The sequence below is a fragment of the Lagenorhynchus albirostris genome, chromosome 8, assembly GCF_949774975.1.
Source record: "Lagenorhynchus albirostris chromosome 8, mLagAlb1.1, whole genome shotgun sequence".
In the NCBI taxonomy this organism is placed as follows: Eukaryota; Metazoa; Chordata; class Mammalia; order Artiodactyla; family Delphinidae; genus Lagenorhynchus; species Lagenorhynchus albirostris.
The window spans coordinates 83,789,012-83,802,646 of record NC_083102.1 but is presented as its reverse complement, the minus strand read 5'-3'; the positions used below and the strand labels follow the sequence as shown (position 1 = coordinate 83,802,646).

Genomic DNA, 13,635 nt, shown 5'->3' with positions numbered 1-13,635 from the left:
ACAGCTTCAGATTGAAAATCAGGTCTGAACATATACCTGTATAAATTCAATAAACAACAATAGGCAGAGAAATCTGGCTTTATAATTCATAAAGAAATATTTTCTTCAGAGGAAAATATAATAATCTGGATATTTATAGAAATAGAGTTGAGATTAAATTGAAATACTACTTCCATAAACCACTCCAGCTTGAATCCATTCCACCTTAAATCTGTTATAGTCCCGTAACAATGGCTTCTATATCCTATGACCACTACCAAGAATTACCATCTTGCCATCGTGGTGTTTATTTGGTATGATCGGACGATTTAGAATATCATCATTTATTAACAACTTGGTCTACCTTTATTCTTGGCAAGTAATAAATACACAAAGAAGGTTAAAATACCTAGATTTAACACTGAATATACAATTTTAAAATTCAAAATTATAATCATCACCATTTTCATGTTACTTGTTGGTCTAGGAACAATCAGAATCTTCAAAGTTGAGTGCAAAGCAAAATGAACATGCAACTGAAAAGATATCAGTACTGCATCTCTTTATTGGATTATATTGGATGACAACTCAGCTGAGTTAATACTCCACTGAAAATATGTAATTGTCATTGCTCACGTTAGCCCAAGGCATATCCCTTGGAAAACTTACTTTTAAGAACACAAAAATATCTAGTTTTCTATATTTTCCAATAGTTAAATATTTAGATGGCATTTTGCATATGTTTTACATAAAACCTTTTTAAGCATGCTTTGTTTATCAATCATAAAAACAATAATAAAAGTAGACTATGTGTAGCTATATAAGAGAATTGACCTGTTTATAAGTTCCATATACTCCACAAGTCTATGTAAATATCCTCAAAACCAAACCCACATCTGCAATGCTTCTATATTAAGGACATATTTTTCCATTCAAAAAAGTGCTTCACCACCTTTCATTAAAAAAAATTATTCCACAGAACAGCTTTCAATCTATGTTTTCACTTTGTTTGAATTAAATCAAATTATTTCAATATATAATAAATCTTGAACATAGACACTGTACTATAAGCCTTATTGACAAGTCAATAAATCAAAAGCAATGTTTTGATTTCTCTATATTTCTTAGCAAAATTTACAATGTTGCTGAAAAAAATTTTCTGCTCTCTACCTTCAGTAGAGTTTTGTGGGTATTTTTTTTTGGAAGTTAGCAACGCAGGCAAAATAAAGTTGGAAAAGCTCTTTGTATAAGTTTATCGGAGAATCCTATATTTTCACATATTAGAATTGACTTTTCTGTAATAATAAAATAATCTTATTGAATGTAGAGTCACAAGTCTACCAAATGAACAAGAGGATTCAGCAGCTGGCCTTAAAGATTATTTTCAAGTTAATGTGTTTTTTTTTAATAGGAGTTATAACTTAAAACAAAAATGCTATCCACTTAAAAGCTTAAATAAAAAAAGATGATGTTGGACTTCCCTGGTGGCACAGTGGTTAAGAATCCACCTGCCAATGCAGGGGACACGGGTTCGAGCCCTGGTCCGGGAAGATCCCACATGCCGTGGAGCAACTAAGCCCATGTGCCACAACTACTGAGCTTGCGCTCTAGAGCCCACGAGCCACAACTAGTGAGCCCACATGCCACAACTACTGAAGCCTGCGTGCCTAGAGCCTGTGCTTTGCAACAAGAGAAGCCACCGCAATGAGAAGCCCGTGCACCGCAACGAAGAGTAGCCCCCGCTCGCCGCAACTAGAGAAAGGCCGTGCGCAGCCAGGAACACCCAACGTAGTCAAAAATAAATTAATTAATTAATTTTTTTTAAAAAAGATGATGTTAGCCAATAAAACAATGTTTCCATCAGGGAACACTATTCAGAAAATTAGAAAAATGTGTTTTGTTTTTAAGCTAAATGGATTAAAAATAGAAGAAAATAATTTTCTGAAGAGGCAAGCATATTTATTGCAAAGAATGCTTGTGTACTTGACATAAATTCTTATTTTCTAAATAGGAAATTTTAGGTTTAATTTTTTAATATTCTAATTTAAAAGTTAAATGTACATCAATAGCTGTCTCTTGCATTTAGTCATTTCTCTCCTTCATAGTGGCAAAATAAGGCTTTGCAGAATTTTTAGTTAGCCTTGGCAATTAGGACTATATGGAAACAAATGACAGAGAGGCGACTTCACAAAGTGAGTGTCTAATTTGATGTCTTTATTGACCTTATTCTCCACTCCCACTGAATCCTCAAGTTTATATAAAAGCTTCAGGCAACTTTATTAGAATGAGTTAAGTTCTTAGAGGTTTTTATCAAACCCTTTGTGTCCTTGGGAATAGAGGAAAAATTGTTTTTGTGCCACAAAGTTACTAAAGAAACATGGAGGAAAAAAGCAGCCTATAGGAATGAGTTTCTTGACTCCTACACAATTGTCAGTTCCACAACGTTAATCCACACGAATGTCTGGGGCCCCAAGCACAGACTACAAGAAAAATACTTAATAGTCTCCAAAATGACCCCAAGTATGTAATCAGACAACTAATTATAAATACTGTTTACTATGTATGTACTAACACATATGTGTTCATAACCTCTACTTTTTCGTATATTACATGTGCAAGGAATACAACAAAACTCAACAAATACAAATCCATCTTCCCTCTAGCTTCTCTAACAGAAAAGGACAACAGCCTTATCTGTCAGAGGCAAGGAAATGGCATCTTCCATACTATGTTACAGTGTTAAACTGTGCCCTGCACACACTTGGGTTTATGTCTGGAACACCAAAGAAGACCAAAATCAATATTAAATTGCTAACTCCAAATATTAATAAATGGTTTCTGCAGTGAAATAAAGACTGATAAGCTTGAATGTTAGCTTAAGGGAATAGCCTATTCTTTTCTTTCCCTTTCTATATTTGCTTTTGCTAAACTTCACTCAGGCTGGAAATAATCATAATAATTGGAACCAGCAGAAGGAAATAGCTGATCCTGCTAGGCAAGATGAAATAAATCTGCAACCCAACTAATACTAAATATAAGCTCCACGTGAGCATACTAGAACAAAACACCTGAGATAAGAAAGTTCTTTGGAGCCAAATCCCCAAGTTTACATTTTACAAGTAGATATGTTTTGGAAATGCAATATTTATAAAGTATCTGGATGCCACTGAGTGTAAACAAACAGCAGATTTATGTCAAGTGTAGCAGTAAGACTAACAATTTCCTAGAGGGTAAGGAAGAAGACAAATAAGAAATGTTTGATCTCTGAAAAAAAATATTCATATAAAGGGATAATTTAATAAACTTTCAAGTTCACAAAATAAAATTTGTTTAAAAACTTCAGAAAGCATAAAAACACTGTTAAGGGCATTTTAAATTCTTCGTCGTTTGTAGAATTTGTTTCTCCTTGTCTTTTAACACAGTCCTGTTATAGTATTTTTATAGTTGCCAATGATGTATGCTATGCAATACTGAGACGGCAGAATAAGAAATATTATAACACTTCTAAGATGCTTATGATTTCAACATGAAAATTAGGGATTAATTTTGAAGTGTCTGAATCATTCTAAGACAGGAAGAAAGAAAAGAAATGCATGTCTCCTCTAACAGAAATTCTGAAGTTTTGGAAAGGGAAACAGCACTAGAAAAGTGACACAATATTTAGGTATTAACAACTGTCTGCTCTGCAGTTTTGGGCACCCATCTAGGGTATTGGATCATTAATTCTCTAGACTGTCCTGTTTCAGTAACACAATAAACTGGATAAGAGTATGGGCTTTTAAGTCAGGCTGCCATTTAGTACTGAGTGACCTTGGGCAACCTGAGCGACCTTGGGCAAGTAATGAAACTTCATGCTTCAGTTTCCTCAGGTTTAACTGAGATGATAGATATCACTTTCCTCATAGAGTTAATGTGAGCCTTCAATGAATGTAATTAGATGTGAAGTGGGACTTTTCCTGTTTTTCTGGAATGTAGCTTCATAGCTGAGGACAATGGGAAATAAGCAAGTTATCAATTATATCCATGGTAAAACCAGTCCAAAGACCATCACTCCCAATAGCCCAGATGAGAAGACTAAGTATTTGAAAAAGAGATTCCACAAAAAAGATTCCTTGAAGGGAATCTTAATAGACAATGAAGTGTCATCTCACCTTCCTTCTCAGACTGTGCTGCACATAAGAAAGTGGTCACTCACGAGGATTACTCCCAGACTAGCTGCTTGTTAAATTCTTGAAACAGTCATAGTTGCCCCATGCTGCTACCCATAAGCAAACTCTGAAAGAGTTCTTGGATGAACTTGAAAGGTTTTCTCATAAGCCTGGGGATATTCATAAAGACAGGGATTTATGCCCACTTCTTGCCATAGAATCCTGAAGGTGGGAACTTGGGTGGAGCTGCCCATGATATTGGAACATGAAGAGATGTGGCTGAATTTCCACAACATGATGAGTCAAGGATATATGAAGTTTTCGTCCTCCTTTGACCTGACCTCAGTGGAGACAGGTAGAGCGTGGATGGAGGTGGAGCAAATAAAGCAAAGAAACAGACCACACTTTTTCATTATTGGGTTCCAGAGTTCTTGATCAAGATTAAGCTCAAAAGAGAGGAGAACCTTTCGATTGGATGCAAGATTAAAGTTTGTACAATATTTTGAACAGACTACATTTTTTAATACCTGAAAGTGAGACTATTCTGTTACATGAAAGCAAAAACAATTATAAGGTGGGGTGGTGAGGTCTTTAGTAAAGCAGGGGTGAGAGGAAAATTAATTTTTCTTGTTTGTACCCTTTGAGTCCAACCTGTTTAATACACTGGTCACATGAGAAAGTACATGTGGCTGGAATGTACTAAGTGGTCAATATAACCTAGCAGGTTTTGTTATTATTACTAAATATTTTTTATTAATTGCCCCTAAGTAAATTCAACAATGCTTACGTTGCACGGCTATGTAACATAAACTTTCAAGTTCAACATGAATTACTTCAGGGAATGTCACATGAATACCTAAACTGAAAAATAAGAAAATTTACTGATTTACCTATCAACCAAATACATCAAAATATCAAGTGGAAAAAAGAAAAGGAGAAAATATTCTTAGTACAAAAATGTGTACTGTGGTTTTCTTGACTGAGCTCTTATTTCTGATTACTCAGACCATTTAAAGATGTTTTAAAGGGATGGGACATGAACACCATTTTATTACTAATTTACTATGTACCACTTAATCTACCACCTCTACATTTTCCTTAGTTCTCAAATAGAGCAATTTTCTCTCCTAGAACAGCCTGAAACAATTCTCCTCCTAGATGAAAATCTCCCTGCTGGAGCAAAAGAGCCAATTTAAATGTCCCAACAAAGAAGATCTCTTCGTCTAACTAACCTTCTAAGCTACCTTCTAATACTGGAGATCTGTGGCAGTGTCATTCCGCCTCAATTATTAGTAGCTAAACTCTCTCAGATGTTGATGGGTAATCAACTGAGCAACCTGGCTTTTTACAGGGCTCATACTATTTTGAATCAAGTAAGCATACGTTATATATGTTACATATGTTAAACTATTTAACACATAACTTTTAAATTAAACAGAAACAGATTCCTTTCACAAGTTTCAGTGTAAGGATGGAAATGATACACCAGGAAAATTTTGTGATTTGGATTAATGATGGACAAGAATGCATTTCAGAACAAAATAGGGCATAGTTGCAGGAAAAAATAACAATTTTAGCAAAATTAGTCTCATAATGGATGAGGTAGGTAGTGATCATGTTGCCAAAAATCTACCACAGCATAATATAAAGAGCTGTGAGTATATTTTAAAATAAATTATTTGAAATGTTTAAAAATATTTTTCAAGGATATAGCTATAAACTAAAATGATTATACTTACCAAAGTTTGTTAATTATGGGCAGAGGTTCTATATGTAGCTGATGGTTAATTTTATGTGTCAACTTCACTGAGCCACAGGATGCCCAGATATTTGGTCCAACATTATCCTGGCTGTGTCTGTGAGGGCATTTTTGGATGAGATTAACATTTAAATCAGTAGACTGAGTAAAGTACACTGCCCTCCCTAATGTAGATGGGCCTCATCCAATCAGTTGAAGACCTGAACAGAACAAAAGGGCTGACCCTCCTCCAGTAAGGGAGACTTCTTACTCCTACCTGACTGCCTTTGAACTGGGACATCAGTTTTTTCCTGCCTTTAAATTCAAACTGAAACATCAGCTCTTCTTGGGTCTCAGGTCTGCTGGTCTTCAGACTAAACTACACCATCAGCTTTCCTTAGTCTCTAGTTTGCCAACTTACTCTGCGTATATTGGGACTTGTCAGCTTCCATAAACACATGATCCAATTCCTTATAATAAACATCTTCCTCTTTCTTTCTTTCTTTCTTTCTCTCTCTCTCTCTCTCCCCTCATATATACATATATATGTCTCCTATTGGTTCTGTTTCTCTGGTGAACCCTGACAAATACAATGTTTCAAATAAATCAACTATTACAGGGAAAGAAGACCTTTATCATTCATCCATTCAAAATGTTACCTAAACATTCTACATATTTTCTGGCATCATTCCAAGTACTAGGGAAATAAACACAAATTAGATGTTGTCCCTACTGGATGAATTCGAGGTCTAATGCAAGTGACATATTTGACAACTTTATCAGCCAACCATGGTTATAGCAAATAGAAATGAGTAAATATTTTGTTGTGATACTAAGAATCAGGAGGCTCTGGATCTAATTCTCACGTACCAATAGTGGATAAAATAAATGAACCTTGAGATCTTGAGATGTATATGCCATTCTTTTCATTTATAACCAAAATTATATACCACATACAGTTCAAAATACTTCATATTTCATTTCTGGGACCTTAAACTAGAGAAGATACCTGAAAGAAAGAAGATAAAATTTTGAGTGCTCAAAAATATGCAGTCCTACCACTGCCATGTGGAAACATTTGAATAATTTTATGTGACAGAGAAGGTAATTCATTACAAATAGTGTCAATGAAGAATTCCTAGTAAAACTTAGAGAAGGGTTTGGATTTTCAAGGTTTACTCCAAATATAGCCTAGAATATTACATCAATGGTCAAATATCTTGGTCTCAAAATAGCAGCTCACAGAACCAGAAAATGAGGCAGTTTTACTTCTGTGATCTCTGAATGAAAACTAAAAACATACAGCAGATAAAGGCAGCACTGTTGAAGACAAAGTTCCCACTATTATTGTTTGTATATGACTTGCTAGAAACATTATCTTTAGTGCTTAACAGTGATACATTAACATTAAAAATCCTTATATGATAAATGTATCCTATACGATACGTATTATAAAGAACCCAATTTAAAAAGTGGTTTGTACGTTATTACAGATTTATGTTCCCCCCTACCCCCGACACCCACCCTCTAAGTTAGAAGTACTAAGTAAAGAAGATTATATACGCAGGCCCGTTAAATACAGGCATCCCTCAAATTCCCATTCTTGGCCTCCTTTCACTCTCAATGCTCTTATAAAGGGACCAGAGCTCCCTGAAGGGCTACAGCTACCATCATAAAAAGAGCATAACTCAACTCTCTAATCTGCAGCTCCAGCAATTTTGTGAGCTCTAGATGTATGTGACCAACAACTGTTGAACATCAGAAACGTGCCATCTGCCAGGAACCTCAAACATATTATATTCCCAGGCACTCATTTTTTTCCACTCACTGTTTCAATTGAAGCAACATGAAATAAAAAAATCTGTTAAAAATGAAAAATAGGTCATTTTATAACTTTATTCTTTTAACTCACTATCTCCAACTCCAAGGCCTAGTCTAAATTGTTTTAAGTAAAACCAGTGATAAATATCTGGTGAATATAATAATATTACTTATTCACTAAGAGTCAAATATGCTGAAAATAGCATGCTGCTTCGTCCATAGTTGTCCAAGACAGCAATTTTCGATTTCTAGAACAGCCACTTCTACTGTAGATTAAATTTTAACATCTGTAGTTAATGGCATCTTCATCTACTCTGAACACCCACCTCCATGGCAGTTATCTTTGACTCCTGCCTCCTCTTCACCACTACTTCTCAATCACTTGGATATAAATCCTTATCCATCCTGCCTCCATAATATGTCTCCAGTTCATGTCCTTCCATTCCCACTGCTGATTCCAGACCTTAGGCCTTGCTCTCACTTTCTTCTCCTCTCAATACATACTTCACACCACATTTCCTCCCTGCCCCTATGCCTCAAAAACCAAAAACCCCAATCACTTTGATTATGCTTTTCCCTTGTTCAGATACGTTCAGTGGCTTTACTCACCTAGAGAATAATGTCCAAACTCTTTAGGTTTTCATTTAATACCTTCCCTGATATGATTCTAAGTTTCCTTTCTGGAAAAATCCTCAGTTGGTATCAAGATTACTTAGCTACCCCTTTCACTAGCCTCACTGATCTGTATTTAGTTCTCTCTACAGGAGGGTCATTTTCACCCTCTCCCACCTTTGGTCATGCTCTCCTCTCTGCTTTCTACACCTCCCCACCTCCCACTCATGCATTAGAGACCATTTCAAAGATCCCATATGCTGTGAAGCACCTCCACACACATACACACACCCTCAGTGATCTTCCATCTCTTAAGTAATAACATTTCCAACTAAGCTACACTAAAGTTTTAGAAAACATTTCCATAGGCATTACCTTCTTGGATTCTAATAACCATTCTATAACATATGAGGCGACTGAGGCTCAAAGAAAGTTAATAGCCCCATAAGGACATGATAGCAATGAACTTGGGACTGGAATCCAATTAAGTCCTCTTACTCCAGGATCCACACTCCTTACATTATATTCCTCTGCTTCTTCCTTTCCCTCCTTTGTGCTCTAAAAGCAGTATGTTTATATCTGTACCATTCCACTAAAACTCAGTGTTTTAAGGTTAGCTTTGTATGTGATTGCTTCTCCTTCTACTCTGTAGTCTTAGAAGGTAGGGTCTGACCATTACTATTTTAATGCCAGGACCTAGCTTTAGCATGACACAAAACAGAAGTATAATAAACAATTATTTATTCAATTAATCAAAGGATCTTAATTTGCTACAATATTTTTACTGATGAAAAACATGTATTTATGTGACAAATACAGAAATTCAAGCTCAAGTCTCTTCCATCATAACACACACACACACACACACACACACACACAAACACCTCTATCTCTTTTAACATGCATCTCCTAGATAGATAACTGTCCATTACCTTTCCTACTAAACAGACTTCTTGAAGGAGTGGGATGCACGTGCTATTTCCATTTTCTTACTTCCTATTCACTCTTCCAACCTGTGACATAAACTCTTCTGCACCACCCATTCCAATGAAATGACACCAAACAAAGGTGACCTCCATTTTTGCCAAATGCAATGGAAATGTTATAGACATCATCTTTCTAACCATGGTGCTGACCACTCACTCAGTGTTAAGACTGTTCTGATAACAGTCTTAGTTTCCTTCCTGGGATCCCCTGACTTCTGAAACGTAGATGCCACAGTGTTTTCTTATTCTTTTTGTCTTTATTTTCTCTCATTGGATAATCTCATATTCACTAATTTACACATTCAGCCCCACTCACTCTTCTGAATTTTAGACATGGGATATTCAGATGTCTACCACTTGAATTCTTTCTGCACATCTCATATTAAATATATCCCAAATGGAATTACCTTCTCCCCAAATCTACATCTTGCCACCAGTCTCTATAATGATTGGCACCACCTAAAAGACACCAGAAAGTCAGCAAGACTCCTTTCTTTCTCTTTGTCCCCATACAATCACGTGTACTGACAATTTTACCATCCACAGTTTTCTTGCCTCAGACCTCTCTTTCCCATTCCTACCCTCATTATTATAGTTCAAGACCTCAAAACCTCTCCTCTGGGTAAATCTATAGCCTCCTGAATGGTCTTCCTGCCTCTTTCTTCAACCTCCTTTAATTAGGTCTCTTCATTGCCTACATGTGTTCCATGAAATGTTGCCTACAGTTGCCCTCACTGGGAAAACAATGCACAAACATGACCTTCTTAATCCTGTTCTTAAAACCTTTCTAACACAGAGAGGCAAGCTAGCATACTGGTTAAGATAGTACCTAAGTTAAATCCTGGCTCATTTAATTATTATGTGCCTTTGGGCAAGTTTCTTTATCTCTCTGAGCTCATTTTCTTATCCACAATGGAGTTTATGATAGTACCTACCTTGTAGAGGTAAAATCAATTAACATTTACTTAAAGTATTTAGAACACTACCTGACATATAATAAGCACCGCACAAACATCTGTCATTAATGACGATGTTAATAATAATAAAGCAGTAATACTCAGTGGTTCACCATTCAGTTCTATACGATAGCTTAGCCCAATCTATCCGCCCTAGCTCATTTATTACTACTGTCTATATTAAATTCCAGACTTTAGTACTTAGAAACTCTTCTTTATCACATTCCTAGAAACTCTCAATATCAATGCCTCCTTGCCTTTTTCTCTACAAGGGTCCTCCTACCCTTCTCACCTGATTTCCTAGTGAAGTATTCTCTTCTCCATGAACTGTTGCTTGAAACCTCAGGAGAGACCAGGTACCCTTCTGCTAGGCATAGACCTTCTGAAATATTTATTCCATTCAAAATTCTTACATATAGTAATTGTTAAACCAAATTGAATATTAACATACAGTATATATGGTAATTATAACATCAAACAATATATGTGTGTGAAATATATACATATACATTACATATATAGTATTGAGCCTATACTGTACTCCAGGCCTTAAGCTAAGCATCCTATAGGCATTATAATATTTATTCCTCATAACATCTTTGTAAAGTAGGTTTGTAATGATACTTGTTTTACAAAGGATGGAACTGATGTATAGAGATGTGAAATAACTTGTTCTTTTCACAGCTAGCATGGGAGTAGAGCTGTGACTGGAATCCACATCTGTCTGTCTCCAGAGTTCCATGCTCTTAACTATATACTGCACTGTGAAATTCCTGGCACAGGATCAAGATTTACACACCTTACTACAATCACTATCTAGCACAGTGCTTAGAACATAAGCACAACATTAAAATATATACAGAGTCCATGTAACTACTTGAACTGTATTCCATAGTGTAGAATACTAAGAAGTCCTAACTCATATTTCTTCTCCAAAATGTTTTTTCTTACCTTTTATTCTGATTACATAAAGGATGCTATCCATTATGTAATGAAAGAACCTTCTCCTTAATGATTTTTAACTCAGATCACATAGACATACCACAGGATGGACTACTTGAGGATGCAGACGATGTCTTAATGAAGTCTTATTCATCTTTTTATCACCAGTCCCTAGTTCAATGCCAGATAGAGAATAGGTTACCAATAAATGTTCACTGAATAATAACTAGATGAATTCTAGCTCTGGAAGAATGGTGTTGGAACATTTTTGATGAGTCAGTTTATAATTATACACTCCTGGATCAATGGCATAGACATTTGTAAACACTCCATAATTCCAAAAATATTTCAAAATATTTCTGGCACGCATTGGTGGGTATATTTTTGTAGCTGGTTTGCTTTCTTGATTATGTTCTGTTTTGGATAATGTTAAAATAAATTTGTGTTCCCACATATTTTACTTCTGAATGCTCACCATTTTCTGGAATTTAAAACAGAGGTCCAACCATAGCAAAACTGAATGAGATAATAGAGACATACCTAGAATTTGACTGAGCTTATGTTGCAGGAAAATACATCTTGGTTTATTCTTCAAATAGATTTCTGGTTTTGAAGGTATATTCACCAGTGCTCCCCAAAACAATAAAATAGGAATAAAATACTTATTTTTATACCATTTTACAGTTATATCAATCAAAAGATTTTGGCCTCAAAATACAGAAAACCCAATCCAAATGGCTTAAAATATCTTGTGTACTGTTAGCTCAATAACAAGAAGTCCTAAGAGAGGACTAGTTTGGGCTCATTATTCAAGGAGCCAGTAACTTTATATCACTCAGTTCTGCCATTCTCCACCTTTGGCCACTCTCCTCTTGATCACAAGATGGCTACAGTTGCCCCAGGTATCACCTCCATGTACAGCAACTTCCATAGACTGAAAAATGAATAGATCTGTCCTAGATCTTATTTTAAGTACTAAGAAGTTTCTCAGAAAGTCCCCAAGGGGCTTCACTTTACTTTTCATTACTTAGAGCTGGGTTATAAGCCATTTCCTAAAACAATCATTGGCAAAGAGATGGAATTACCATGCTTGGTTTAGACTAGTCTAAGTCCATTCCCTTGGGATAAGGCTGACATAATATGAAACACATGGCATAGCATCACATCAGCGTGTGGATACTTGAACAAAAACTGGCGTTCTGTTCAGTAAGGAATGAAGGGAGGGGGAAAATAAAAAATGCATTCCAGGTAGACAACCAACAATGTCTCTAATAACTTTGTGACTTTCTAAAGTCTGTATGAAAGCATATTCAATGAAAGCAAAGTACCTCCTTATTCAATGCTAAAAGAGTCAATTTCCCCAAGGATAAAGGGTGTCATGATACTCTTCACATTAAGACAATGAAGAATTTCCAATTAATTTTAAAAGGGAGACTTGGGATGAGAATATAAAAGGATATTTTCTTGATTCACAGTAGTAAGTTAGCATACTGTTAGGGCTATCAAAGATATAAATTTTAGGGCTTTCCTGGTGGCGCAGTGGTTGAGAGTCCGCCTGCCGGGGGACACGGGTTTGTGCGTCCGGGAAGATCCCACGTGACGCAGAGCGGCTAGGCCCGTGAGCCATGGCCGCTGGGCCTGCGCCTCCGGAGCCTGTGCTCCGCAACGGGAGGGGCTGTGGCGGTTTTTTTCGCGTACCGCAAAAAAAAAAAAAAAAAAAAGAAAATTAAAAAGATATAAATTTTAAATAGTTCTTAGTAAAGTTTATGGTATATATGTACTTTATAAATTCATATATAGATACTCCAAAGCAAATTAATTGGACATAAGGAAAATGGCTTTAAATTAAAACATCAATGTAATTCGAATTATCATAATCTCCACTTCATAACAAAACCTCTTAGGACCCATGTTAATTAAGCTTAGTTTTTCTTGACATTTTCAAATTCTCAGTAAAGCAACACTAGTACCTGTATTTTAGCTAAACACTTATAAGTTAGGCATCATTTAACTTATTTTTAAATGATTACTTCTTCAGAATTGTAATATATCACATATTCAAAGCATGTTGGATCCAGTCCTCTTATTTTACTCTGAGACAACTAAACCAGTGCAATTTAAACTACTCTGTAAATATGTTATCAAGTTCATGAATAAGCATGCCCCTTATCTCTGCCCCTTCCTTTGCTACATTAACATTAGGACATTATCCTAGGCATTTGTAGGCCACCAGCCACTTGGTAATGTAAATAAAAGTAACTAAAATCCAAACTATCAAATTCTTATTATCATTTCTTAACAACTAATATATATGAAATACAGAAATCATCTGGGCACTTGATTTCGCTGTCTTTAGGTCTCCCGTTATCAAAACTAATAAAGGTTAAAAATACCACTCACAGTTGGAAATTTATGGGTACCTATGTAAGCTTTTCAGCTAGATTTGTCACACA

At 35.7% G+C, this 13,635-nt stretch overlaps 1 protein-coding gene across 1 annotated transcript in view; it reads left to right on the top strand.

Moving 5' to 3' along the window:
- The first annotated feature begins 230 nt into the window (after positions 1-230).
- LOC132524348 (uncharacterized) overlaps positions 231-13,635 on the top strand; it is a 38,387-nt gene continuing 24,982 nt past the window's right edge. Inside the window, exon 1 of the mRNA XM_060156185.1 lies at positions 231-293. Within this exon, the coding sequence (XP_060012168.1) occupies positions 231-293 (63 nt within the window). The remainder of the gene's footprint in view (positions 294-13,635) is intronic.